This window comes from Gouania willdenowi, chromosome 9 (assembly GCF_900634775.1).
Source record: "Gouania willdenowi chromosome 9, fGouWil2.1, whole genome shotgun sequence".
NCBI classification, from domain to species: domain Eukaryota; kingdom Metazoa; phylum Chordata; class Actinopteri; order Blenniiformes; family Gobiesocidae; genus Gouania; species Gouania willdenowi.
Genome location: NC_041052.1, coordinates 15,693,673 through 15,717,921, shown reverse-complemented (window position 1 = coordinate 15,717,921; position 24,249 = coordinate 15,693,673). Strand labels below are relative to the sequence as shown.

The 24,249-nt window shown below is 37.0% G+C and overlaps 1 protein-coding gene across 3 annotated transcripts in view; it reads right to left on the bottom strand.

Moving 5' to 3' along the window:
* zmat4a (zinc finger, matrin-type 4a) overlaps positions 1 to 24,249 on the bottom strand; it is a 152,008-nt gene that overhangs the window by 113,353 nt on the left and 14,406 nt on the right. For 2 of the 3 annotated variants that reach the window (XM_028458460.1, XM_028458461.1), the window contains exon 2: positions 7,470 to 7,571. The exons of the other annotated variant lie outside the window; for it this stretch is intronic. In XM_028458460.1, the coding sequence (XP_028314261.1) occupies positions 7,470 to 7,571 (102 nt within the window). The remainder of the gene's footprint in view (positions 1 to 7,469; positions 7,572 to 24,249) is intronic. 3 annotated transcript variants of the gene reach the window in all.

Below are 24,249 nucleotides of genomic sequence, written 5' to 3'. Positions count from 1 at the left end.
ATCGGATTTGTGTCAAAAAGACACAAGCAAAAACATACTACTTAAGATCAGATCGGATGTAAGAGCACGGAGCAGTTTTAAAAGCCACAATACTGTTTATTACTTGCTATGTGCTCTGAGCACTCATGTAATTAAGGAGGCCAAGTCACGCCATAGTTCTTCTTCTTCTGTTTATTTAATGCAGTGTTTGGTTTCATACTCATGCCCCTGCCATAAAGATAGACAGCATAGACACAGATCAACATCTCGGTCACTGAGCTGACCATCAAAAACTAACAAGCCAATGAGGACGGACTCCTAATAACTCCACCCACAAGGGTCGTTTGTGTCAGAATCGCGAGCAAAAAGTAAGGAAGCACAAGCAAAAAAGTAGGATGTGGAAACATTATAAATAATATGTTTTATTTCTGAAATTACAATTTTTTGCTTGTGGCTTTTTAACACAAATCTGATTCCATTGATAATTATCTTTATACCAAAAACCCTTTATCTGCTTAGAGTAAAGGTTGATTTTTTTTTTTTTTTTCTCTTCTGCTACTCGGTGGAGGTAATCACATTCCTCTTCACTCCCCACTTTTCCTTCCTTTCTCTCCCTGCTGTTATGTCTGCTGTCTCTGTCTCGTGGAGCTAACAGGAGCCTCTCTCTGCAATTATTCAAACACCAAAATTATGGAATTGGATCAGCATCTTTCTACTCTATAGGAATTTCTTAACAAGGACGCGGGAAATGGGATAGCTTGTTAGTCCTGAGGATGTGGAAGACGTCCACCAGACCAGATTGAATTATGATAACAGGACTTCTGCTGATTGAAACTGGTATTTTCCTGATTTATCGCAAATTCGGATTACGATGGAAGCATCATCGGAATCCGCTAGTCATTGATGGAGGGGGCCGAGCTCTCAGAACTTTCAGATGGAATCCGCCATGGAACTTTAAGAGGAGTGGGGAGATCGGGTCAAGAAAGGGCCACATTATTTGGATTATTGGAATAACCAGGGACACATAAGGCTGCAATCAAATGTTGTGACTAGCCCGTCTGAAAACATTTTCATGTTTTTCTCGGACGGGATGAAACTGAAATTAAATTCTGTTGCTCTGTAACGTGTGCAATGACAAATAAAGCTGATTTTCCAAACAGTTTATAAAAAAAAACTATGGGGGCATAAAAAAATAGCAGATCAAACAACCTGGTTGACAGCACAGTAGTAGTAGTAGTAGTAGTAGTAGTAGTAGTAGTGAGAGTGGGTTTACATGTTCTCCCTGTGCTTGATTGGGTTTTAATAAGGCTTCCTATTTTGGACTAAAAAGACTTATGCTCCAGTGAATTAATGTCTCCAACGTTGCCAGTAAATGTGATGTCATGATAATATTTAACAGATAATGGTTGAAACTCCACCTTATTATAGTTAAACCATTGTTGTCCCTCTTTACTGCTTACAATAATAATAATAATAATAATAATAATAATAATAATAATAATAATAATAATAATGCATTGTATTTTATATAGCGCTTTATCATAGACAATCAAAGCGCTTTATAGAATTAAGGCATTATTCTTTCACTCCACACTTAGTGGTGGTAAGCTACTATTGTAGCCACTGCCCTGGGGCAGACTTAAGGAGGCTGCCATAGTGCGCCATCAGCCCCTCCCAATACCACCAACACTCACCCACAACAACACATCATCACAGCCCATGCACCAATAAGATGCCTGACTGAGATGTAGAAAACTGGCCTGACCTCTGCTCTCACTGTCAGCTCACAAAACTTTGAAAGCTCACGCTGTGAAGCCGACTCAAACGTTACACAGTCGATCTGACATCTACCAAGCCATAAAAACCCTTTGGAAGACTTTATCTCCCCCGCTCTATGAACATTACTTTTGATTTATGTCACACTACAATGAATACATCTGTTATTTAAAGCTGTTTTGGGGCCTTTGATAGGAACAAAATGTGAGAATCAGATAATGTATCCTCGTATCCTCGCGCCGACTGATCGCTGATAAAAGTTTGATGGGAAGGTGTTATTTAGGTGTGAGCATTATTCATCTCAGACGAAGGCTTCAAAGAGAAGAACTGAGATTTTAAACTTCCTTGATGTCACCATGTTACTGTGGCTGAAATGAGTCAAAGATGTCTCACTTAAAAAGGTTTCTTTGACAAACCAACGCTAATTATGTGAGAAATTGCTTGTAAATGTGGGGTCTGCCTTCGTGTGTGCATGGGGTATATCTCAATTCAAATTACATCATTTGTCCTCAAAGGAAGAAGTATGAGAGTTTTGGACAAGACGCACACGCGCAATATTGGAAGAGACTTTCCAAATCAATAGTTTGTGCTTTAAAACATGTGACTAAATACGAAGTCTGATCCTATCCAGCATGCTTTAGATGTCTCACCACTACATCATATCTGAGTAGTGAAAATATCTTATCACTCCTTCAGTGTTTGTGTGTGTGTGTTTGAATCTGAAACACCCACTGGATAAGGTCTCTTGATGACTGAGCAGTGGCAATCAGGACTTCAGGTCGTGCTACGAACTTTGACGTACAGCTTTATATGTAGACTAAACATGTCTGAAAATGACACAAATATAAAATGGAGTGCGACACGTTATCAGTCTGACTTGTGGAGACTTGGCATGATTGTCTTTTTAAAATGCCATCTTAACTGTTTGTCTAGTCCTTTTATTTTATTTTCAATGGACTACGAGTTGGAATAAAGTTGAATTAAATTCAATTGGATCTGTGTGGCCACGTGTACATAAGAGCATTAATTCCACCTTAATTCAGACCTTGTAAACACTTAATTCCGAATGAGAATTGTAATTCCAAATTAAACTTAAATCTGAATTAGGTGGCTGGTTTAATTCATTTATATTCCCAAATTGAATAATTCCTTGATCTTGCCAACACTAACTTTAGCTTCTCTGCTACTCTAGCTCCTTCTCCTGCTCAGCTGACGAAAGTGAAACCGTATGTTATTGTCGAGCTGCTGCTTCAAAACTACAATCAAAATAAAAGTGAAAGCAGTTTTAATTATGTGGCCTTCAATGTTGTAGCCGAAAAGAAAAGGCTCGTTGTGTGCTTTATCCCGATAGATTTGATACGTCACATTCGCCCCCTGTCCAATCAGAACCCTTCCCAACCCCCAGACCTAAAGCGGAATTGAATAAAGCCAAATAATCCTGTTTTCCATGCAAACACGAAGCAGAACCGAAGCATAACACTTTAATTCGGAATCATTAATTCACAATTTAAAAAAACATCATGTAATCGTGGCCTGTGTTTAACTCAAGATTTAACTTTAAACAAAAGGTGAAACACTGGTCGTGGTTTAAAGAAACCAGAAGTATTTCCTTTCTCAGGGAAAGACATTTCAGCTTTTTACAGGAACTATTTTTGCAGAGATTGACGCCAATTAGCCTCAAAGATGAAGATAGACAGGAATGTAACGTTCTTCTTCAATGTGCATGGGTTTTTACTTTGAAAATCCAGCTCCAAAAAAAACATTTATTAGAACAAATAACAGTGGGTGTCAATAGAGTTTGGTTAAAAAGCCTCCTGCAGGCTCCTTGTATCCTTGGCCCGTTTATGGAATTCTGCATATTTGATTCTAAGCTACTAATCCACAAAGGGTCAAGAAAATGTGCGATTGGTAAATGACTGCTTGGGGTAATAGTGAAGTACTTCTTGAAAATATTATGTTCTAACATAAGGTTGTGCCCCTACAACAAAATAGCCAAATGTTTGAATACTGATTGAAAGCAGGTTTTCTTTGTTGTTGACTCATTGTTTGGGGTTATTTTGTAGATTTCATTATTGAAGCTTGGACAAAAAGACCTTTTGGCAATTTCATAAAGACTGCTTTTATCAAACATAACAGCAACAACAGTTTGGTACTTTGGTACCAAGTCTTCAACCAGAAGGTGGATTTTGCATAAAGTCTTTGAAGAAAGCCATTTCTATCATCCTATACCCTAAGGTACCAAAAATCAAGACACTTTTTTTTAGATGCTGGACCTTCAAGACTATTGCTCCACTTTTAAGATGCCTGCATGTTTTTTTCCAAAAGATTAAATATGCCATGCTGTCACCAACCCCGTGTGCTTTTCTGCTCCTGCTGCCGTCACAATGACCCAAACATGTCACGATGAATTAGACCCCAAAAGCTCTAAAAGTAAATCCAAACGCGGCCCATCTCCAGGAGGCAACAGGCCAAGAGCTGCGTTCCAAAACACCATAACAAAATTAATATTTGATTGTGGTTAGTGCAGCCCTTTCCTGTCTCCTGTGAGGTCCTGAGGAACAAAGCAGATCCTTTGTTTCCTACAGACATTTAAAGCTGCTTTAAATAGTGGAACAAAAATTCTAGCGCCCAACAGGGAAGAGTTTGACATTTTAAAGACTTGCAAAAGAAAAGTTGGCTCAAAGACAAAAGTGATGCAAAGTTTGACTATAAAGTGACACCGTCGAGGAACATTAACAAATATTCTACTCTCACCGATGAGTTTTCACCTTAGAAGCACTCAGCGTGACAACAGAGGATTGATAAAAAAAAAAAAAACAGTCTTAAAGGAGAACAAAAGCCTGCCACGCTTTCAGCTCCCACACTAGAACGCTCGCCCTCAAGCACACACACACCTCTCACTGAAATCAAAGTAACAGCAAGTGAACAGCAGCATCGGAGAAGACAGAAAGTATCTGACGAAGTCCACAAAGGAGGACATAAAGTAATGGGCTCTTTTACTCTGTGTGGCTTTGTTGAGCCGCGGTGTGCAGCATGGACCAAAAAGTTAAATACAACCGACTCACCTGACCATTGATAATCAATCCCAGCATTGGCTTTGCAAAGAGAAGCTGTAAAAGTCTCACACTTTCTAACCCAACCTTAGCCAGTGTACACTCAGATCTGAATAACTTTGAGGAGACAAAGCAGAAAAACCCGCAATAACTTAGTAAAAGCCGGGATTTGTGTCCTTGGGCTCAAGCAGAATCAATTTATTATAGAGGGCGAGCTATCAATTTAAGGCACAAATGCTACAGAAACCATTAAGATGTAGTATTTAGCTCCTCGTGGCAGTAATGCATTAATAAGTAATCTGACAACAATCTCTTAATAATTTATATTTCCGGTTATGACTTGAATATTGTACAGAAAGCCATGGGGTACAGAGCACCCACAGGCTTCCACAACATCCATTATTTCCAGACAACAGTTATTTGTATCCCAAGATAACCACTAAAAATCCACTTTGGACAGAAAACTAGTTTATCCAAACTCATTCCACCACAAACAGACCTCGGATAATCATTGGGAACAAAGTGAGGAACACTTTTCCTCTATTTGGGCTTAAATCCTAACATAAGGCCTCTGATTTTCCGTGATTATGGAAAATGGATGGAAATGATAAAATTCACTTCCTGAAGTAAAAATGAAAATATTGATATCATTTTTTTATAAATTTTTATGATTTCTTTTCTTCTTTTTTTTTTTTTTTACAAAATCATACATAAATCGCTACCTGGCATGGACCAAACCCTCACATGTATGTTTTAGGAGAAAATGCCCCATTTATTCCCATTGTCTCCAATAAACAGGTTGGCAAAAAGAAGGTAATCTTGATACAAAATATAGCAATACAATGAACTTAACCTCCTGAAATGAAAAGAGCTACAGTATATCACACTAAACACTCCCTTACATTGGTGGGGAAAATATCACGCAATTCCACAATAATTTTCATATTAAAATAAAACGGGTGGCCTTAATGTGTAGCAAGAATACCAAACTGACAATCATCTTACGTCTTGTGTGATTTCTGTGCGTGCTTTCATCACACTTCCATTAATCTTAATTAACTCTATTAAGCGAGCTTGGCATAATTTCAAGAAGTTTAATAGCCAGTAATGACTAATGTCTAATTTGGGAAAGTAGATGAAACGTAAACAAAATGAAACTGGATAAGCTTAAAATGAAAATTGGGAAATTTTAAAAGGGAAAATATAAAAAAATGTAAAATCTACGAGGAGAGCAACTCTTGCCATGTGTCACCATAAACTCCTGAATGAATTCAAGTGCTTAGGTTAAATAGGCATGGAGTGCTCCATACTGTATATGTGGCGCAGGTGAAACACATAAAAATGAGTTTGGAACAAATGGAATAACTAAGATTGGGAAACTTTTAGGCTTCAGTAAGATGCATGAGGACACTTATCAATGTTATGCTGCTTGTAAATAATTACTGAACGCTACATTGTAACCCGTCACATGGTTTGCTTCTAAACTAAAGTGAAGTGGTCACGTTACACGTTTCAGAGAAACACAAAACACATCACTTTCCAACGCTGCACTCAGGTTTCTGTGTGAAACTGGCTCAATCTAAAACAAAAATATGACTTTATGTTAGGGCTGGGCGATTTTGCCGAAAAAAATCTCCGATTCTTTAAAGAAAAATTTGAGTTTCGATTCGATTTTCAAATTTCTTTTTTTTTTTTTTTTTAATGCACTGTGACTGCAGACGTCAGATATATTGTCAAAAGTGCAACTTTATTGCTGCGATTGTTCTCAAGAGTTAAAATACATAGAACAATTCCAAAATAAAAATAAATGAGGTTCTGTCATTCAACAATTTCAAGCTTTAACCCAGGTTTAAGCAAAAGTGCAACAGCAACTTCACAGTAGCTTAAATTTTCTGATTAAGAAATCAGATAACTACATATTTTATAACATATAACATTACAATTAAAAAAATTATAAACTCTTCCCTTAGCATCTCAGCATAGTGTGAATAAAACATTGAACATGCCTGTGACACACATATAGCCTACTCAAAGGGTAAACACATGTAACCAAAGAGGGGGCTGGCTCACATCGGAACGCAAAAAAGTCCGAAAAAACTGTGGTGGGAAAAAAAAAAATATAAACTAGAATTTGCAAAACATATACATTCAATTAATCAATTTTGCCCAGCCCTACTTTATGCGCAAACTTGGTGTTGTTAAGAGACAGCATGTTAAATAGGTTGTGTATTTTCAGGATACGCCACCTGACGTGCTCACAGCTTTGTCAGTGATACAAAGGGAGATGATACTCAGGTTCATAACCCTGTGTTTTGGCACATCAATAATTCATCAGGGTGAAAATGTCACTGCACACAGCACCTTTTAAAAGTCCAGAACATTTCTACGTGCATCGTTACGAGCACAACCGTGCCCAAAGTTCAACTGTATCCTGCAATTATTACCACATTAGCAGGGTTGCTTTGAGCCGAGGCCAAATGAGAAAATGAGTGGGTGAACTCAGGTGTGTTTGACAGTGTGAGTGAGCTGCCGGGCTCAGGTGGATGGATCCCTACGAGTCTCTCTGGAGGCTCGAGTAAAAACCCGACTCGAGGCCTTTTTTCGTCAGCCTTGTGTAATGCAACACGAGTCATGTGATGCCACGTGCACGGGCGTCTTCACCTCATAGTGGGCGACCCTCTGGGACTCGGAGATGAGCTGAGCGCTGCACACTTTGCAGTAGCTGTCTGTGAAAAGCCCTTGGTCCACCTCTGTTGACTTCATCTGTGGAAAGAAACAGAACGAGACGTGTTTACTGACCTGGATGCACTTTCTGCCAGGTGTGCACACCATGCTAACCAACTCCCAGCAGGAATGGAGGAAAAAACATCGTGAAAAACAATGAAAAACAAACAAACCAAAAAAACACATTTTTGTACAGTCCAACATATAGAGTAAAAAAGTGACCTTTAAAAGTAAATTTACCTTTTTTAGTTTAAACCTTAAAAAGTCAAGAGCAGGCTTGGGGTCAATTATAATTGTAATTGAAAAAATATGTTGCAGTTGTAATCGTTATTGAATTGTAACTGAGTTCAGATAATTGACTTTGTAATTGTAAATGACATGGAAATTTTATAAAAACGTACAATTTAATGAAACGCAAACCTGTGGAACCATGTTACAGTTCTATGTCTTACACATACAGTACGTAGTTAACAATTATTAAAACGTGTTTCATATAAACTTTTCCCACTACCTATCAGTTCTCTTCAGGATCATTTTATCATATTACATAACAAGTTCTGATGAACTACGGGCGGGCCCGCGGAACGTCTCCGCGCTGAATAGCAAGTACCATGTTCCTGAAAATTCAGTCAAATGACTCGATTCCAGCGAGTAAAACAAATGAAATTGTGCGATGTAAATTCTTAATCTACATTGAATTGCTTTTGAAACAATATATCTCATGACTATGTTCAGATAAATTTCAAAATTACAAGAAAAGGGGGTGGGCCCCCGGACCCCCATCCCACCTCCCCTTTCAAAAAGATCTCCAAGAGGCTCTTGACATCTGCTCATAGAATATCCATGTCAAATTACAGCCCGATTCAATGAGCATTAACAGACGAGTAGTCATTTGAAAAATGGGGCACATTCGGGGTAATTTATATATTGGTATGTGTCAATGATTTGGTACCACCCACCGTCGTAATGTTTGACTCGCAATAAATGAGAAATCGCCTTTTGTTTTTTTTTTTTCTTTTAAGGCCCCAAATTTCAGCGTGATCCGTTCATGAATAACAGAGGAATAGCGATTTTAACTAGCGTACACAACAACAACAACAACAACAACAACAACAACAAACTGAGGGGCGTTTTGAGTCTGGTACCCCAGCCTAAAAATATAACTCTCGGGGTATAAAAAAAGGCCACACCAAAAATATTAATGCCAATATTTGTCTGAATATGAAGCCTGACAAGGTCACCAAGAGACGAAAAACAATATGATTATTCATGTTTTTTAGTGTATTTTACAGCTGATTGTGATTAAAGCTGATATCTGGAGTTTCTGAAAAATCTATGTTTATGTATCATTCTTTTGAATCAGTCTTTTACTATGGTCTACTGCCGGTGGTCATTCATATACGTCAAAGTAAATAAGTCCCACCTCTGTCCCATAAGCCCCTATACAAATTGAAAATCGTGCCGCGATTGCCCGGCCAATAGGTTTCGACTTCCTGTAGCAGAGACTGTCAATCAAAGTGAATGCGTGTGCATAAGGCCACACGTCACAACAGAAAACAGGCATCACTCTGAGCAGCATAGCATCATGGAGGAGCGCTCCGAAACTTTAACGTTACATCAATGCGACCCGATGTGACCTTGTTGTGTTACGCTATGCACTTGCACAAAAGTAGAGGCGTGGCTTCTGGTAGATTGGTGGAGCCAGTGGGAGGAGGTGGAGCTGTTTAGGGAGGAACATCGCTTTGAATCTTTTCATCCTCCAGATAATCACTTTCATTGTAATTCAACTTTAGTAATTGAGAACGTAATTGTAATTGACTCTCAGGGGAAAAAATAATAATTGCAGTTTTTATTACAATTGAAAAAAACGCTGGTCACTGTAATCATAATTAAGTTGCAATTAAACATGGATAATTGAAGACATGATTGTAATTAAAAAATGTAATTGATCCAAACCCTGGCCAAGCGTGTCATAGATGACAAGCAGGTGGACCATTAATAAATTCTGTGTTGAATCAGTTAAAAAGTAGCAAAATTAAACCTTCAATTGGTAAAACCCTCTTTGGGATTCATATTGTGACAAAAATATGTCATATTCAGACTTCGTAATTGAAACAAATTTTAGCAGGTGGATCCCATTGGGAGCCAAACCCACACTTCATCTATAATTGAAGGCAATAACCAAACAAGCATTACAATTATGGCTGCATGATATAACAAATACACACAGATTTGTACTTTCAGAGTCGCGCTATCGTACATTATGCCATGTCTGCAAAGAGACGAGACAAACCGACCGCGATGTAATGGGCCAAGTAAACAATAGTTTCATTTCAAACGTTCGTCCTCACGATCAATATTTCATTAGCTCCAGCTTTGGAGTTAGTGACAGACGCTAAGCAGCTTTTGAGAGCAGCGAGTCAGAAAAAACTTCAGACAACCAGTTGAAATGATGACAAACAACAAGAGGACGGGCTGACCCCGTCATTCTGGAGATGTTTTTTAAAAATATGAGCAGTGCAAAAAGCTCCTTGTTGTCGATCCGTCTCTACTGTCTATTACTTATTCAGGCTGCGTTCAGGGGTTGACGTTTCATATTTGGAGGCAGTCGGGCTCGACTCATCCTCGTTTACTCTTGCACGACCTTGTGGGACACCCACACGCTCTGCTTCAATATTCTGGAGCTTAGAATAAATGTATGTTTGTGCTTTCTTTTACTGCTTTCTACTGATTCTGTCCTCAGCAAACTATTCTTTAAACACCATGTTACAGTTTATTTGGACACGGGTAGAAAATACATGATTAGCAGGTTGGCAAGTACATTTTAGAAAATTATTAGCTCACTAAATACAATAAATTACATTCTGATTACATGACAAAAATGCCTGAATTGAAATTAAGCCATACCGCGCTACTGCATTATTTGAAAAACCAAACAAATTGGTTAAAAGTTGCAAATTAGAGTGACCAAAAAACGGACAGAAAAAGTGGTAAAAAGTGTAAAAAGAGGTTTAAAGTGACAATAATGCGTCAACATGTGCGACATTAGGCGGGAAAAGCCAAGGAAAGGGTTTATAAGTGCTGAAAATGTCATGGAAGTGGAAAAATGTCCAGAAAAGGCATTGGAATTTGATAGAGAAGTGGCAAAAATAGCATTAATGTAGCACAAAGGCATTAAAAGGATTAAAAAATATAGCAAGAAAAAGTGATAAAAAAAAAAAAAAGGTTCAAATCTTGCAATGTTGGTGTAATTGCAGAAAAAGTGTAAAAAAATATGGGCTCAAATTGTTAAAAAAAAAAAAAAAAAATACCTCGTTTCTTGAAGACATTGCTTCTGAACTAAAGTGAAGTAGTCACGTTACACGTTTCAGAGAAACACAAAACACATCACTTTCCAACGCTGCACTCATCATCAGGTTTCTGTGTGAAACTGGCTTAATGTAAAACAAAAATATGACTTTATGTTAAGGCTGGGCGATTTTGCCTAAAAAACAACAGTTTTTTCAAGAAAAAGTTTTGATTCAATTTTCAATTTTTTTTTTTATTTAATGCTCTTAAAAATGACTGCAGATGTCAGATATATTGTCAAAAGTGCAACTTTATTGCTGTGATTGTCGTCGAGTTAAAATGCAATCCTAAAATAAAAATAAATGAGTCTCTGTCATTCAACAATTTCAAGCTTTAACCCAGGTTTAAGCAAAAGTGCATCAGCAACTTCACAGTAGCTTAAATTTTCTGATTAAGAAATCAGATAACTACATATTCTATAACATATAACATTACAATTAAAAAAATTATAAACTCTTCCCTTAGCATCTCAGCATAGTGTGAATAAAACATTGAACATGCCTGTGACACATAACCTACTCAAAGGGTAAACACATGTAAACAAAGAGAGGGCGGGCTCACATCGGAACGCGAAAAAGTCCGAAAAAACTGTGGTGGGAAAAAAAAAATTTAAACTCGAATTTGCAAAACAAAAATTGTTTTTATCTACAAATTCGATGAATTGATTAAATCGATTTGTTTTGCCCAGCCCTACTTAACGTGCAAACTTGGTGTTGTCAGAAGAGACCACATGTTAAATACAAAGTGTATCTTCAGAATAAGCCACCTGACGTGCTCACAGCTTTGTCAGTGATACAAAGGGAGATGATACTCAGGTTCATAACCCTGTGTTTTGGCACATCAATAATTCATCAGGGTTAAAATGTCACTGCACACAGCACCTTTTAAAAGTCCAGAACATTTCTACGTGCATCGTTTCGAGTGCAACCACACCCAAAGTTCAACTGTATCCTGCAATGTCTTCGTTTCTTGAAGACATCTGGCGACCCCCTTCTAGTGTCTCCCGACCCCAAGGTTGAGAACCCCTGTGACACTAAAGCCCTCACTGTCGGAGAGAGATTGCAGCGAATTAAATCTGTGCTGCTGTGTGAAGTTGATAAAAACCTACAGAAAGTAGTTCACACCGTAACACTCGGCTCACTTAGTGGAATATTATGGGGGGACCCAAGGGAGGAAAACTTAAAATGAGTGCCTTAGGCAGTGTGTAAATTCAACTGGTGCCTCATGATAACTGGTGTCTAGGTATGTTAGCGGCAGAGCTCTGTGCAGGACAAAGTTGCTGAACCCAATTTGTTACCATCCACTGTGTTCAGTATACTCTGCTGCTGTTTTAACTGTATTTTATTATTATTATTAATGTGTATTTAACACTGCTAAATTAAGAACAGCTGCTAAACTGTGTTTTTCTTTGTTTTTAAAGACAATGAATATCTATTCTATTCCATTTAACACCACAAACTGTAGAGCCAGTGGGTGTGTTTGTGACAACTGAATGGACAATACAGTTCACAGTATCAGCTTTGTGTTTAAACAAGCCCAAGTTGTTCATGTAATATTGGTAGAAAAGACTGATCCCAAAAACGAGTCCAGAAAAAGTTAAACAAAGCTTTTTTTTTTTTTTTTTTTACAGCTAATGTACTGCAAATAATATGGTTCCCTATTATTTCAGACACAATGCCTTTTTGTTACCAATGCCTTCTTTCTTCTTTATAATTAAAAGTTCCACGTTTATACTTTTTATGCTGATATAAACTGGATGAAAGGAATCAACCTGTAAATCAGTACATTTTTATACAGTTTTTATTAAGTTTATACATGAGATGTTTACTATATGCAAAGGAAACAGTGGCAAGATTTATTACCAAAAATAAACGTGGGGGGTGAACATCACTAGTAACTTTTACTTTGAGTACTATTTAATTGAGCTACTTTTTACTTGTACTTGAGTATTTTATGTATGACTTACTTTAATAAGTCAAAAAGTTTGAAAGGTCAAGCATAAATCTTGAGAACTTTCTGAATTTTTTGATAGCTTATTTGTCAAAATTGGACAAACGGTGTAAGGGGAGCTTGCAACGTCGGAAGAAAAATGATTGTACTGTACACGAGGATCTCAGATTTAGTAAAATAGTCGGTTCAATATTTGTGTAGATATTATTACGCACAATACTGTTTCTGCAGGTGTTCCAAGCTCTGCCTTTCAAAGCTGGACCTCATCCAACCACGAGCGATCATCCATTCAAAGCAGAACAATGTGATAACTGAACGCGTAGTCCTGCTCTAATTTCATATAAATGCTGCTGTATTTATTTGAGGAGAATCTGCACCTCTCACAATCCTGCAGTGAGCAGCTCTAGTAGCGAGATCCAACAATATATCTGTCAAGATGTGGCACAAAGGAAGACTGAGAGGCATTTCCAACGCCAGCAGTGAACAATTGGACATTTCATTTTTGCTGTTTATTTCACACTCAATCTGCAGCTGCAAGCTCGCAACGCAAACATATTTTGGGTGTTATGTGGTCGAGGAATAATACTAGATACTGTATTATTCAAAGCTAAAAACAGGACAACACGAGGAACACAAACTTGGGCTAGATTTTAACTATCGCTAGAAAAATAATTACAGCCCTAAACGATGCTGTCACGTATTGGAATCCTCTAAATCAGAGGTTCTCATCTGGTCTCACCCTGAGACCCACAGTTTGCCACGGTCATTAAATCGCGAACCATTTTTTTTTAGATTTCAACCAACCGAATATAGTTTTTTTCAAAAATAGCTGTTGAACACACACACACACACACACACAAAATCTTTTTTTAAATGTAAATCTATATATTTTCCTGTGCAAGATGTATTTCACAGCATGCCTGTCAAAAGAAAAGTTTCTTTCAAAATAAAAGAGAGAGACCCACCCAGTACTGCTCTAAATGACTTTTAATGGACCAAATACTACTTCTATTATCAGCTCATCTATCACTTTTAGCTAGTTTATATGTACTCACATATATGTATAGCAAATAATAATAGAAGAATACATTAACAAAAGACATTGATATCAAAGTGTCAAGTAGGGTTGTCCCGATCCGATATTGATATCGAAAATCGGTCCGATATCAACCTGAAAACGAATATCGAATTCAAATTTCCAATTTATTATTATTATTTTTTTGCAATTCATTTTTTATTTATATTTTTCAATTGTAGAAAACTGTAGATATTATGTTGAAGGTTAAAATGTATGTAACCAATTGGTTAATAATAAATGGGTCAGTTTTTTCTCATATCTACTGTTGCTGACTATTGTTCTCTGTTTAAGTGACATCACTTGATCAAGTCTTTTCTAACATTCCACACTACAAAATAGGTCATTATTATTTTTTTCTTAAAAAAAAAAAAAAAAGAAAAGAAAAAATTAATAAAAGTATGTATGATTCATGCTGATATTGTATCGGATCAATATCGGTATTGGCCGATACGCAAGGCTTCAATATCGGTATCTTATCGGGAATGAAAAAGTTGTATCTGGACATCCCTAGTGTCATGTTTGGTTAAATCAAGAAAAAAAATGAACCAAACACAGAGAAAAAAAACAAAGTGATAGCACTCGCATGTGAACAAAGTCCCTATGGGTCAAAGTTCTTATATTTCTAATTACATATGAATCCATAAACAGCGAGTAAGATGCTAAGAAGACAGCGCTATAAAAAAAACCAAAGTGAATAGACACATGACAAACACAATCAACAGTCAGATATGTTTTTATCAGGCCTATTGCAGAGCTGGTTGATAATACATTCATCAGATTTATGTGTCCAAGCAGGGAAAGCACAGAAACGTACAGGGCTGAGGAGCTTTTTCTGCTGCTTTTTCACTGATAAAAGTCACAAGCCCACTGTAATCATTATCCTTACCCCAATATCTATAAATACTCAGGCTCTCATATAATAATACAGGCCTACCGCTCCCTAGGCAGCAGTAACATCCTGTGTGGTGACTGTACACAAATCTACTTCAATGCTTTGCCTTTACAACGGCAGCACTGTTGATCCTCTCATGCATTATAGATACCTGGACTACTACTACTACTCTTTCTGAGATTCATAGTGAGCTTCAGTGTTGATCATATAATGTGAATGTAGACGACTTAAATGGATCAGCACTTTTTTTTTAATATATACTCATGAATATTATTTAATGACATGTTTAGTGGAATTTTACACAAAGAGTGATGTGCTTTCATGACAAACAAATACTACTTCATGTCTGATCAATGCATTATTTGGTACCTGAATTCTATTACCTAAAAAAAATGGTAACACTTTATAATAACCACCATCATCTATAAAGGGTAAATAATGGTAAATAGATAGTTAATTAACCTTTAGTTAAAAGTTGTTTACTGTTAACAAACAATGAAATGATAGTTTTTTTAATGACTTTAAAAAAGAGTTTGTTAATGATTAACAAAGGATTAGTAAACCTTGATTATGATTTGTAAAACATCTATAAACATTACAGAGACATATGGACCAGATATTTGTTAATGGTTTATAAATGTTTTATGACGCATCTATTATCATTATTTGGATGGTTATTATAGAGTTGGAACTGAAGATTATAATCCCTTACCACTAGGGATGTAACGATTAATCTTAAGGCAGTTAAAAATCGATTCATAGGTATCACGATTGACATAGATACTTTGAAAATTGAATCGCAGTACTTTTTTTATATATTCATCCCTTCTCTTGTCCAGCAGTGTACGCAGCGGGCGGAATCTGCTACTACTTTCTTTCTGGCCGCATTCTACTCTTAAACATGTTAAGAAATGATTCCTTACCCCTTTAGCACCAAAAGAATTTCTGTAATATTACGTGAATATCTGTAAAAGTCAAGTTTTTCTATTAGCTCTGTCTGATAGCATAGCATCTCTTCTTCATTGCAAAAATTTCTGCATGCCAACCGACCACTGGGTTACCAGCGCCCTCTGCTGGTCCAAACAAACATATGACTAAATCAGTGAAATTACTGTTTTTTTGTTTTTTGTTTTTAAGTCCAATTGTTAAGGCACAAAATATGTTTTCAGTTGCACTTTTAAAAAGAAAAATAACTATTATGCAGTTTTGCATTGTTTACTATAAAACCAGAATTTAAATTAATAGGCTTCTTCTTCATTTGTATTATTCCTTTATTTATTTCATTCAAGATTTATTTTTAGTTAAATTGCATTGTTTTGAATAGTGTATCAAGGGATTTTTTTGACAATGAAAAATAAAAATAAAATATTACAGTATTTTCTAAAAGAATATTTTTCAGTCATCATTTGCCTACAGTCCCATTTTGTAAACTAAATCGTGAGAGAATCGTATCGTGAACCCAGTATCGTGAATCGAATCGTATCGGGAGTTGAGTGAATCGTTACATCCCTACTTACCACCAATAAACCTTTCCTGCGGACCAAATCCTTCCCTGTATGCCTTTGCATCTGCAATGCATTTTGAGGAGCTTTTCTGTGGTTTCGGACATTTATCCATCGCAGTGTTTACCTACGAGTGCCTCCAATGTGGCCATCAATCCTAGTTACTACCCAGAACGTGACGTAGGTGGAAACCAAGGGTGTAATGTTTGTTTAAATGTTGGGGGGGGGGGTCCCCCAACAACTTAGATGGAAGCTACCAAGTGTGCAGCTGGAAAAGGATGCAGCATATACGTAAATGTGTTACGTATTTTGTCATTAAATGTTTGTTAAATGCATCACACATCAACATAGGAAATTTTAAATCAAATGTTTTGGAATTTTTGTTTGGACAAAAATATTGGGGGTGTTAAATTAGTACGGTTTGAATACTTTTACTACTTTTACACCAATGGTGAAAACCCTCTATGAAACACTTTACATACAACAGAGTATACTTCTTTAATCTCTGATGCTCGTGCATTAATATTATTCTATCACTGAATGGTGACTGCAATGATTACTGTTTTCCTCCCCGCTATGCTGTCATGTTATTCCTCTCCAAACTGAGGCATCACAGAAACCACATATAGCATTTACCGTCCTGCATATTTCAATAAACACCCTTTTCACACGATTCAACAGCCAACATGGTCATTAGCATATGTTGATGTGTGTTGTATTATTCATGACAGAGAATGTATTTTAAGCAGTATTAAACATGTCTGTAAATTATACATCAACTCAGATTGTTTTTGCCTTTGAATTAAAAGTAATGTGTTTTTGAAACCGTCAGGTTGACATAATGTGATAATATGAACCATAAAAAGAATGGGATTGGTTATGGTCCATGTATAACAATAAACAAATGTGCTATGCATTAACGCTGTAGTTTTATTCCAATATTCTGAAGCCATATTGAGGTGGTAGCGATGATATTTTCATGAAGAGGAGAAGAATTATGATTAAACCTTTAATGTAACCTGAATGACTTGTAAAAGCTATTACATTTTAATTTTTACCCAACGGTTACCAGCATTTAGAAATGTCACTCCTGATGTGGCATATCTTCATTTAAGCAATCTGTGAATACAAAAGAATAAACTAGTTTTAATACGAAATAATCAACTGTGGCAATCATTAGCAGGTCAGTGAATTCGTCTTCAGAAAATCCACTTTCGCCATGGAAACAATCAGTTGTTTGGATGCAATTGCAACTAATAAAAGAAAACATTTGAAGCCTTCAGACTGTGCCTTCGAATATCAAAGCTGAGGTTTCTTTCCATCTACCGTATATTAATAGCTCAGTTGTCACCGCGTCTATGGAAACATGACAACATGCAGACATATTCTTCAGCTTTTCCTCCTATTTAGCCCTCCTTTAATCAGAGGAATAAAAACTAGACAGGCATCAAGGAAAATAAGGAGTAATATTTAGTTTTAAGGCTTTGAGTGTCAATAACTGACAGAAAAGAGTACATTTATATCTTGTTTTCAGGCTTTTTAAAGCAGCAGCTTTTGGTTGATGTTTGTTTTGTAGATTTATGTTTTGGTTTTAAGCTCAGAAACATTTAAATTCATTGATATGTGGCTTTGTTCACAGTCTGTGGGGTGATTGTTTTGGACAGCCCCCAAAATGACCCCAAAAACATAAAAATTACAGAAAAAGGACAACAAATACACACAAAAAAACAACTAAAAATGTTGCTTTCTGTATTATTGCTCAGTTCATTATTGTTTAGTTATTATTCTAAATGGCCATCCAATCAGATAATCACATTATTGAGACTAACAGACTCATTGCAACATGGTTCAGCCCAAGTGTAAAAAAAAAAAAGCATTTTATTAAATAAACCCAATGGACTCTTAATTATAATCCAATTCACATAACAAACATACCAGACCTAATGTCTCTCTTCTATAAAGTAATGAACTTTACTGATGAGCTGAGACTGAGTTTTACGATGCTCTTTCTCTTTAACTCCAGCACATACTCAGTAAACAGTAGAGAAACACATTTCTTACTCTATATTGGCCGCAATATAAAATAATATATACACTTAATAATCCCTATGCACAAAGCGTGAGTATATCTGGCTTCTGAACTGCTGTTACTGTGCAGTGTACCATAGTAACAGCCAAAGCTAATCTTAAAGGCTTTCAACAAAGACGACGTGTGGAAACTCAAAATGATTATCTTTTTCTTTGTCATTAATAACTAATTAATATGCTAATTACATGTGATGTTTTTTCTCGTGCCCTTTTAAGCTTAATCTAGTATTTTCCAAAGGAAACAGTTGCTCACACAGAGGGTTCCTGATTGTAGAAGTTTATCAAACGTCCGAGCCTTGAGCTGGTATTTAACAGTGCCTCATTATGACTTTTACTGTCTCGGACGCTTCAGCTGCTCAAAGCCACATTTTCTTGGCACGCTTCCTCGGTGGCTGATTTTAATGTTATCTGGCAGGATGATGATTAATTGCCACTTTAATGATTTGTAATGCTGCATATGGAAGGAGAGTTATGAATGCCCCTTTTGCGCAGTCCGTCCAATTTCAGTATTTTAAAGTGTATTTGGGATAAAGATGATATTATCTAATAGTTATTCAACATTGGTTGTAAAATAGGAGATTATTTCACTATGCAGTTTCCATGGTAACACAACGCAAATTCAGGAATACATTTGTGTTCTTCTTGCAAGGAGACATGTTACCAATTTAGGAATTGTTTGTGTTAGATCAGACCTTTATGCAGCATGACTTAAAAACAGTTTGATTACATTCACAAATTATTTCAATTTTTGATATTATGCAGAAACACAGTGGGATTCGTGTCGTGGTCATCACTGAGTTATGCACATTGTAAAAAAAAAACAACAACCAACTAGTAGAATCTTGAAATGGCTACGTGCACAATATGGCGTCCAATAACTTCCGGTCACAGTGTGTGTGTGTGTGGGAGAAGATTTCCGGTTCCAAAAATGCCAATCAACCTAGATTGTTATTGTTGTTAGTGAAGCCAGCGAGCGGAGTATGTTCGGCGTCCAAAAGAGGAGATTGGCCTATCAATGGGTTGGAGGTTCAGCAATACATTGTAGTGTACCTAGATGTACCTGCTCTTCCTGTATTAGCTTCCACTGCTTCCCTGCTGATAATGCCGTGCGTCACCAATGGCTAGCCAAAATCCGGAGCGCTTGGCTAACTCAGATAACCAAATTTGCCATTATACCAGGTAAGTTTACATTTTATATTCTAGATTTAGTTATAGTAACCGGTGCATGTAGTACTCAAAGTTAAGTCAGCATTTCAACTAATACAATACAGAAAAAAATGCATTATATTTAGATAGTTTTTGGAAGTGTGACACGCTTACAATCCGCGTATTATTCGTTCATTCGTTTTTCATTATGTAACAAAAACATGAAAAACGAAAAAAACACTCATTATTTGATATTTGTTTCCAAAACCAAAATGAAAAAAACGGAAAACGCCTTGTTTTTCAAATTCAAGCTCTTTTGCTTCGGTACAGAAAAACACCTTTATTTGTTTTCTCCATTACCGATTTGCCAAAGTACGTAACCCGGAAGTGAAGCTTTACACATTCAGAGATATCTTTAGCTCTGCAACACTTAGGAGTCTCTAAATCCTCCTAAATGTCCGTGAGGAGGTTCTGTGCCCAACACCAGCTAAAGCAAAAAGGACACGTTTTGAATGCACAGCTGGAAGCAGCGATCTTGTCATGCCAAACTGCCGTTAGCATAGCCGTTAGCGTCGGATGAGAGTACACTTCCGGGTCACGTACTTTGTCAAATTGGTAATGGAGAAAATTAATAAAGATGTTTGTTTTCCGTTTTTCGTTTTCTGTACCGAAGTAAAAGAGCTTGGATTTGAAAAACAAGGCGTTTTTTGTTTTTTCATTTTGGTTTTGGAAACAAATATCAAATAATGAGTGTTTTTTTTGTTTTTCATGATTTTGTTACATAATGAAAAACAAATGAACGAATGATACACGGATTGCTTACAGCTAAGTTGCTAGACAGCTACATAAACATTCAGTGCTGCTGGCGTAGTAGAGCCGTCACAAACTGTACTGTAAAAATTCAAAACACTTCGTCATATGGGGCACAGAGCAGCGAGAGCTGTCAGGGACTCGCCCGACCAACACTCTGACACGATCTGACTCCTCAAACTGTACGTCCATACACAACACGCCGCGGTCTTGGTTCCGGAAATGCAACGTCCAAATTAGAAGAAAAAGAACTCTGAAAGTCCGGTATTTTACCCCTCTTTCCCGCCATCGTCCCGTATTAGTATTTTCCCATAAACTCCCGTATTTTAATGTAATAATAATTAAAAGATAAATAATAGCATAGCAATTGCTCATTGGCTTAACTGCTCCAGGAGCCCCGCCCCAAAATCAAGGCATTTTTTTAATTTCCCTCCTAGTGGCAGGTTAGGAAAAAGCAAGAGTTTTGTTACTCTTTAGTTATTTAAATTAGTTAAATAATTGTGTAGCTTATTAACAGTAATGAATGCAATCTTTTATCACTAAGGGAAGTTTATACAGAGGGCTATGGATATTCCTCAAACTTTTTTGCCCTTAGACGTGCAAATTAAAATGCTTGTCACGGTCTTAACACTGAACAGACACCTTGTGGCTTGATTATGTCTATGGAAAGAGCCAACATTCCCCATGTGTAATCACCTGTATGGAGTCACTGCAAGGTTTCTGTTGCACATCTTCAAAATGTATGACAAATAAAGCCTATTATCTGCCTTTCTTCTTATATCAGCTATGGTCTACCCTCTACATGGACAAAGGTTTACTAAATTGCTGCACAATTATCAATTTTGCAACAACCCAACAGAGCATGGTCATTGTGTGCGTCTCTAATTTTGATGTCGCGGGTTGATTTATGTTGGTTTTGAACCTATCTCTGAAAAAGACAAATGGACCCTCAATCTGAGCTCTTACTTGAGTGCAATTCTTGCCAAACCATTTACTCCCATCTTCTGTCCACTGAGCTGCACATGAAACATCACTGACAGCTTAACCTTGCTGTCTGAATGAAGGTCAGTGATACAGAAAAACCAAATATGGGTCTCTCACAAAGCACAGCTCCGATATATCCCAACAAATGTGATACATCTAGCGTGTAGCATAAACATATTCAATAATCAAATACTCTCACAGAAAGGCTAACGTATTATCCAACAAGTTATTGAATAAAGATTCAATGCCAGATTTTATTTAGCAAATTATACCAGTGAACCAAAGCATGGCCAATCTACACAACTTCGTAACTTTGGAGATTGTCCAACAAATGATTATTTAACAGCCAAGTTTCTCCCCAATTTCTTCTGCCATTACTGGCCATAATGTTTAGTCATCGTCAGATGTCATCAGAAGGGCTTTTATCTTTGCAAAATCGTGTATGAATTGGAAATCGATGGGCCACTCCGTCTCTCTGACTGATGTTTCAAATCACAGTATTCAAAAGGCCAGCTGTGATTACAGGGTTTGGATGACAGATAGTGAAGAAAGTGGAGCACTCTGCACAGTCTGGCTCAGTTAAAAGCCACCTTTGTATCAATTTGGTCAAGCAATAAAAACTGTTGTATCATCCATTACCACATTAACAATCCGTAAATAACCCAAACAGCCTACTATTGTGAGAAACTAAAGATTTATTTTGAAGTTTCACAGTGACCTTTAAAGGTAAATGGATGCAAATGTTTTTTTTTTTTTTTACTTTAATAAGGTTAGATTCCAGTTTTTATTGTTGTTGATCTAAAAGATGAAGTTCAGCCGCCTTGAATCATATGGAAATTTGAAGCATCTTCCACAGGCAGCTGAACAGAGAAGTTGGCAATGTTGCCTTAGCATAATAAACCATGAGTTCAATTTTCAGGCAATAACTTCTTCTGCAAGAGTGACTCATCAATGTTCAACCAAGACTATCAAGCAATGAAAGAGTTTGGAAATGAATGAGATAAAACTCATCTCTCTATTTGTAATTACGTGGTTGTGCCTCTCGTGTACTTGGTATTTCAGTAAAGCACTAATGCAAGGGTGTCAAACTTATTCAAGGGCCACATAACATCTTACTTTGAAACCTCAAGTGGGTTGAACTGTCAGGTTTTGTTTGGTTTTTATGATTAGCCCTTGTGGTCCTGTTTATTCTAGTTTAATGCATTAACTCTTGTTTTTCTGTTTTCGGGTATTCCTGTTCTTGTCTCCACCTCCCAGTGATGTCACTGTGTTTGGGTTGTGAGTGATTAGCTGCCACATGTTTTGCACACAGGTGTAGCCCGTTCCCAATCAAGCCTCCCACACTATTTAGCTGAGTGTTTGGACACATAATGGTGGGTGGATCATTGTGAATGTCAGCCTCCTCGTGTGCTACTGTGGTTTTGTCTTCTGTTATCAGTGTGCCTCCTTGTGCCCTTTTGGGTTTTTGTTTATTTTGTTGGTTTTGAACACGAAACATGAACTCTTATTTTGAACTCTGCACCTGCCTGCTCCCTGATTATCTGTCATTTTGGTGCCTTTTGCACATACAGAGATGGCTGTAGATATGAAATATTTCAGTTAGGCACCAGGGTGCCCAAGTCTGATGAGGTCCTAGAGAGCCCCTAACCTGCATGACCTCTGCAGAAATCAAGCCTCAAGTGCTTTTGTAAGATGACAAAAAGTTGACTCTGTGTTTCCCTTGCTGACCTGCCACTAGGAGGAAAATTTAAAAAAAAAATGCCTTAATTATGGGCGGGGCTCCTGGAGCAGTTAAAACACACCCAGTCTATACTATAAAATCTCCAATGAACAATCTATGCTATGTTAGCTAGATACTTAATACTCAATATACCTCTATATTCACTCCTCTCCCAACCTAACCTACTCACCACATACTGTAGAGCCCTCAGGTGCTAGTTTTTATAAAACGGGCGGGGCTAACGGTGCTTGTTTGTGATGCAAGATAGTTTCAAAATGTTACATGCTCTTATTCTCAGCCAATGCAAAAATCAATTGTAGTAGCTGGGTTTCAACACATAGAAGACCGTCACTATGACATTTTTACAACAAAATATGCCAAATTGAAATACTTTGACTAAAATGTTGAGAGTTGGACCAGGATCAATCAACAGCACTACTTCACACCCAAATACATTTGTATTCAGTAGAAAAAAAAGTGGTTTTGGGGTTTAGTTACTCTTTAAAGAACAGCTCTGCAGAGACAATGTACAGAAGATACTCGATGTTGATGTTTGTGGAAGCCGTAAAATGTTTCAAAGCTGTTCTAGAGTAGGAGAGAGCAGAAATGTACTCGTCTGTTGCAGATATTTTTATGTCTGCTGCAAGCTAATTTGAAGGGTTTGAAACTGCCAGGAAGTGTGAATGTGTTGTTTGAATCTTTAATCGGAGCATCTGTGACTTCTGGTTGTTCCTGTGAGAGGTGCTTTATTTAGAGCCAGGAAGAGTGAGTGAATAATTGTTGCTGTGACAGCATTTTTACAATGGTTAGACTTCTGACTTAGTCTAGTCTCAGAAGTTCCCCCCATTCGAATAGCTCTAGCCCTACAGTATTCCACCTGGGTGTACTCTCAGACATAATGAATGGAAAAAGATAATGCACATTTACTCAAATTTTAATAGCAGCAGCCATCAACTACATCACATTTAAATGGCTGAAACCTGAACTCTCCCTCATATAACATCTGGAATCTTAAAGTTTGCGTGCTGTATGAAATGGAACTAATTACTTATGCATTATGGCTTCAGAAGCAAAAAAAAAAACAAAAAAAACAATAATAAAGTCTTAATCCTCCCCTTTTTAAATTTATGGAATTCATTTTATATTTTTAATTATTGTTATTTGTCTTTTAATGAATACATTGTATTGTCAGTTGATTT